The 5,644-nt window shown below is 49.3% G+C and overlaps 1 protein-coding gene across 2 annotated transcripts in view; it reads left to right on the top strand.

Annotated features, from left to right (window-relative positions):
* Positions 1–5,644, top strand: part of Tex28 (testis expressed 28) — a 39,043-nt gene that overhangs the window by 16,755 nt on the left and 16,644 nt on the right. For both annotated transcript variants that reach the window (XM_010628045.2, XM_010628044.2), the window contains exon 5: positions 3,130–3,773. In XM_010628045.2, the coding sequence (XP_010626347.1) occupies positions 3,130–3,773 (644 nt within the window). The remainder of the gene's footprint in view (positions 1–3,129; positions 3,774–5,644) is intronic.

Below are 5,644 nucleotides of genomic sequence, written 5' to 3'. Positions count from 1 at the left end.
CCCCCCCCCCCCCCCCCCTTTTTTTTTTTTTTTTTTTTTTTTTTGGTACCAGGGATCAAACTCAGGCCCTTGTGCTTTCAGGGCAAGCGGCAAAACCACTGAGCTAAATCCCCGGCCCCTGTCTTCAATTTCTGAGACTGTCCTCATATTGGTCAAATGTGTTAGCCATCCTTTCTGTTGTATTTTTCATATCTTCTATTTTGCTTGCTTTTTATTAATAATTCCTAATCTTTACCAGACTGGTCATTCATATATTGTATTGTTTAATTCAATTTGTTTACTATTTGTTTCTTCTCTAGGCTCATTGAACATTTTATTAGTAAAGTCCTTTATCTATTTAACAAAGTCCTCTTTAAGCTTGCTGAACATCTTATGAAATTGCATACGTGTTTCTTTTTTGAGCCCGTCCAACATTTAGACCATTTGTTTTTTGAGTTTTTGCCTGTTACTTCCTCTGCTTCAGTGGACATGAGCTTGCCCTTTGGGAGGCTGAGGGTTTTTGCAGGCATCTTGTTGCCTTGCTTTCACAGATATCTATTTTTGTCTTGCTGCAAGTTGAAGATCAGTTAAGGCAGACTCTATCCCTACCGTGGAATCTCTTCAGTTAGGTTCTCTCTCCCTGTGATGTGTCCTTGGGTTCTGCTAAGTTTTGGTGTTTATACTCCTCTTCAACATACTCAGTGTAATATTTGAGGGCATTCCTAGTGTCCACCTACCTTCTGGGGACTTGATCCCCAGCACCACATAGAGAAGAGAAAACAAACCACAGTAATGACGGTGACACAAAGGCAGATAAGATATTAGCATACAGTGAAAACCAATTGATGGCAACAGCTATGCCACCCTTGGAGAAAGCAATCAGCAATAATGATAAGAGTCGGAGACAAACCAGATATCCGCATAAGAATCAATGAAAGTTACCTCTGTGCCGCCATCAGCAATAGAAAAGAGATCTGCAATGAAAATACAGACTCAAAGACAAATCAAATATTGACATATGCTAAATATCTACCAAAGATAATAAGTGTACCACCATTAACACAGAAAAGAGTTCAGCAGGAGCTGCATTTAACAACTAAGTATCTAAAAAATTAATACCACTTAATTATAATAATAAAAGTGGAGGAGGTGGGAAAAGAGAAAAATCAAAGAAATAAAATTTGAAAAAATGATAGGAAAGTGAGAAAGGAGAGAAAAGTGAGATAAAGAATTCAAATGAAGAATAAAGGAAAATAGCATTAGATAAAAGTAACAGAACAATAAGAAAAGTAGAAAAAGACCAAAACAAAGAGGAAAAGAAGAAATATACACCCCCAAAAAACAAAGAAAAAGAAAAATGAGCCCTCCATGTGTTGGGTGAGAGGTTTCTTTCCAGAGCCTGTGGCACTGGAGTGCACCAGATGTGGGGGGAGGATGGGGTCACAAGTATTTCTTTCCAGAGCCTGTGGCACTGGAGTCCACCAGGTATGGGGGAAGGATGGTGGGTCACAAGTAGGGCCTGTGTTGTCTCCACACGCACTCTTTTGTGTGTGAACGCTGAGTCCTGCCCCACCTTTCCTGCTGAGCACGGCCGGTCAATGGCGTCTGCCCAGTTTCCCTGGCTTTCTGTGAGACCGGAGTCACTGCTATGGGCCCATGAGGTGCCTTCCTGTCCAGCAGCCCCTCTGTCTATACACCCCAGGCTGTGGCAAGCGTCCAGGCCGAGGTGCGTCCCTGATCATGTTGGCAGGTGGAGAAGGCAAACAGACCACTGAGCTCTGTGCTGGAAGTAGGCAGTGGGGTGGTGGAGCAGGGGCCAAGCAGTCCACTGGGCGTAAGGCCAGCACTTTCAGGCCTGGCCCCTCAAAAAACAATGCTCGGGCCAGGCGTGGTAGCACTTGTAATCCCAGCACTTGGGAGGCTGAGGCAGGAGGATTGCTGTGAGTTCGAGACCAGCCTAAGCTACATAGTGAGTTCCAGGTCAGTATCAACTGCATACTGAGACCCTGTCTCAAAAACAAACAAACAAACAAACCAACAAAAAACAATGCTCACCCGGCCTGGCTTCTCACCATGGAGGACAAGACCACCATGTCCTTCCTGGCCTGAGCTCGCTACTTCTTAAACATCTTAGGCCACAGTCTCTGGTGACTGTCTTCCACCCAGTCACTGTGGTAGGGTGACCCCAGAGACCCTGCAGTATATAGTTGTTCTGTGATTTCTGATTCCCAGAGTACCTCAGTCTTGATCGCCTTCCCCAAATGGGTCACAAGCATAGTGGCACTGCACTGCCTTTCTTCCTCCACGGCAGCCTGCCACATGGAAGGTGTCTCTTTTAGAGCCAACCCACAAGCTGTATTTGCAGCTTACATCGCAAAGAGCTGTCTTAGGGCTACCACTGCTGGCCCTGTCTCGGTTTCCCCCAGGGGCTATTGTCTCTCTCCAGTTCGCCTTGCGTCTGTAGTCAGGTCCCCTCCCAGGAGCTGGGGCCAGTGCTTCTTCCTTCTGCATTGTCCTCCGTTTCTCCAGTTTCTCTGTGATTTCTAGTATTCCTGTTGGCTCGTTCCTGATTTCCGAGCTTACCTTCCTCTTTTCTTGCTGAGTTGTTTTGGGTGTCTGGATCCAGGTCCTGGAGAGGCTGTGACAGGCTACTGGTCCTCAGCCACCATCTTCTCTCTCCATGACTATAGCACAGTCAGTTCTGTGACAGTGGAGGATATGCCTGGTTGTAGCACACGGTCAGCCCTCAGGAAGTCATGTGTGGAGCAAATGATCGCATGAACCAGCGAACCCGTTAGGTTGCAAACTCTCTGCCTACCTCTCCTGTCTCCTCGGAAGTAGCAATGCTCAAGCCATGTGGCTTTATGGGAGTGAGTGTGTTTGTACTTCACCACAACTGTTCTTTACAAGACCCACAACTGGTTATTCTTGGAAGATGACTTGGGGGAGAAGTCAGAGGATGATATAGAATGTAGAGGGGAGATCACCTGTGAAAGGAGAAGTCAGGTGCTGGAAAGGAGGGGAGGGCCCCCTGCACCCATCACTGTCCATGCACCAGCCTGTTTCATGGAGCAGGAGCATCTGTATCCAAGGCTGCTGCTGCTGTGGCTCACCGAGCACCCTTTTGTGATTTCTTGTTTTCCATTGCAGAAAGAGTACGCTAAGGATCCAAGGGAGAGCCTCCCCTCCAATGTGCCTTCCCACAGGTTCCCGTCACCCAGCGCGGATGGCCCCAGTGGCCACTCTGGCCACTCCGGCCTGCCGGACAGGGTTGTTAACCGAAGCTTGCAGGAAGGCATCAGGCACCGCATCTTCTACCTGTCTGAGCAGCTGAGGGTGGAGAGGGCCAGCCGGGATGAGAACACTATGAACTACTTCAAGCTGGTGGCTAACACCACACGTCACCAGGCCGAGCACATCTGGAGGGCCTTTGAGAGGGTGAACCAGCGCATCTGGGCTACCATGTGGCACATGGAGTGCCAGCTCCGCCAGTGCTACCAGCAGCTCCTGGAGCTAGAGGGCCGCAGGCACAAGGGCCTGGCTCTCAAGGCAGAAGGCGGTCCGGATGACAGAGAACAGCCCAGTGGGCCTGGTACTGCTGCAGCCTGTGGGCCGGAGACTAACCCCTCCAGCCCCAGGCAGCAGCGAGTGTTTCTGCTGCACAGGGCAGAGGAGGAGCTGGCGGAGGTCAGGAACTCATGCTTGGATCTGCAGGAGGGCTACCAGCACTTCCAGGACAGGTATCTGACAGACTTGCCGGTGTTGCTGGAGTCCCTTCAGGAGCAGAGGTACAGGTGAGGCAAGCCCCTGGGGACCTGCCCTTAGCCTGGAGGGGGGCAGAAGTGGGACTGGCCTTGTAGAGTCGGGAAGGGAAGGATGGAAGGGAGAGAAGAGTGCTCTGTGCTTCTTTTGGAGGCTGCACCCGGCCTGTTGCCCCAGACCTGCCCCGTTCCCAGGGAGTCAGGACTGGTCCCTTCACCTGTTTGCCTAGCTGAGCTGGGCATATATCAGGCATTGTATGTGGGGTCCTGAAATGCCTGTCTTCGGCGGGGGGATGCCTGTTCCGCACTTCTCAGTGCGTACTTGTATTTCTTCTAAGACAAAGGATCTGTCCCAGCCCTAAGAGGACCCTTCTGCCCCCCGCCATCCTCAGGGGCTCTGGCACCACAGCTGTAATCTTAGCTAACTCACGCGGATCTCTCAGACAGCCTGGCAAGGAAGGAAGGGAGGGATTCACTTAGGTGAGCCATGATTCTCAGTAATTTTAGGAAAAAAAGAAGCTGAGTGTGACGTGCAGGCCTGTCATAAGTTTGATGCCAGCCTGAACTACATATGAGTTCAGGAGAAGAGACAAATTGAAATCAGTCTTTTCCATTTTCCCAAGGAAATCTTATAAGCATTTATACAGCTGAAGAGCCAGTAAAGGGAAGTAAAGAGTATTACAGAGTAGCCCAGTATCAAGTAAAATAACCTGTCAGAATTAGAGTTTTCTGTTGGAGTTTATTTTTGTAGGACAGGGCAACCAAATCTAAAATTGTGGTGGTCTTAAGCACGTTTTTGTTGAAATAACAATCTCAAGGTTAGATGTCTGTGAAGCAAAACTACACCTCCAAATGTTTCCATTCTTCACAGGCCAATACAACTGCTGGTATTTTGGGTGTGCCATTAACCTTCTCTCCCCTCAAAAGTACCTCTGTGAAGTGGCACCCAGTGACCACCACGCAGGCCCCTCTGATTGTAGTGTCCCCTTTGGAGTGTCACAAGTTGGATTCCCACCTGAAACTCCTGTGACATCACAGCTGAATTGGTTTTATTGCTGGGGTTTCTAACTTGGTCTTGAGCTGTCCCGGTCCAGAGAGGCCCCACCAAGACAAGCGAAGTGCTCCCTACAAGAGCCCAGACAGGGGGGCAGTTAGGTTGCAGTGTGTGTTTTGGGGGGACACAGTGAGGAGCGGAGACTGAAATGCAGAAGCAGAAGAAATGTATCGGGCCCAGGCCCCCGGGAGGTGATGGCAGGGATGGGGCAGTGTGGAGGTGGCAGGGAGTCACCTGTGGATGGGCCCTGCGGCCTGGGTCTTTAGTAGCAGCCATAGCTTCAGCCTTAGGCTCTCTCCAGGGGCTCATGGAGAAAGGGAGGACATTATTTATGCGACTCCGGCATTGACCCTTGGGGTTTAGCATGGTCAGCTGCTGCTGCTGTGGGCTGTGTCAGGTTTTGGAGCCATGACACAAGGCGCAAGTCAGCTGTGTTTTAAAGAACCACCCGGGGAGGGTAAGTATTCTCTAGGCTGAAGGTGCCAGGTGTGGGTGGGTTTCATCTAATTTATGTCAGGCTTAAGAGTGGGTGCCAAGGCACCAACTGTATTAAGCAAATTTATGACAAGTACTTTCTTTCTTTTTAAAACATTCAGATGGAACTCGCATAATGTGAGGTGAAGCATTTTAAAGCGTACAATAAAATCCAGTGGCATTGAGTACATCACAGTGCTGTATGACTGTCATCTCCATCCAGTTGTTGAACATTTTCATCACCCCCAGAGAACTCACACCCATGTACCCCCACTCCCTCCTGTGCTCAGCGCTAGGCAGTTACTGCCATTTTCTTTTTCTTTGGATTCAACTTTTGGGGACATTTCACAGACCTGTGACCTCCCAGGATATGGCT

The sequence above is a fragment of the Fukomys damarensis genome, unplaced genomic scaffold (assembly GCF_012274545.1).
Source record: "Fukomys damarensis isolate Sample0158 unplaced genomic scaffold, DMR_v1.0_HiC HiC_scaffold_39, whole genome shotgun sequence".
In the NCBI taxonomy this organism is placed as follows: Eukaryota; Metazoa; Chordata; class Mammalia; order Rodentia; family Bathyergidae; genus Fukomys; species Fukomys damarensis.
This window is presented reverse-complemented; position numbering and strand designations above follow the sequence as displayed.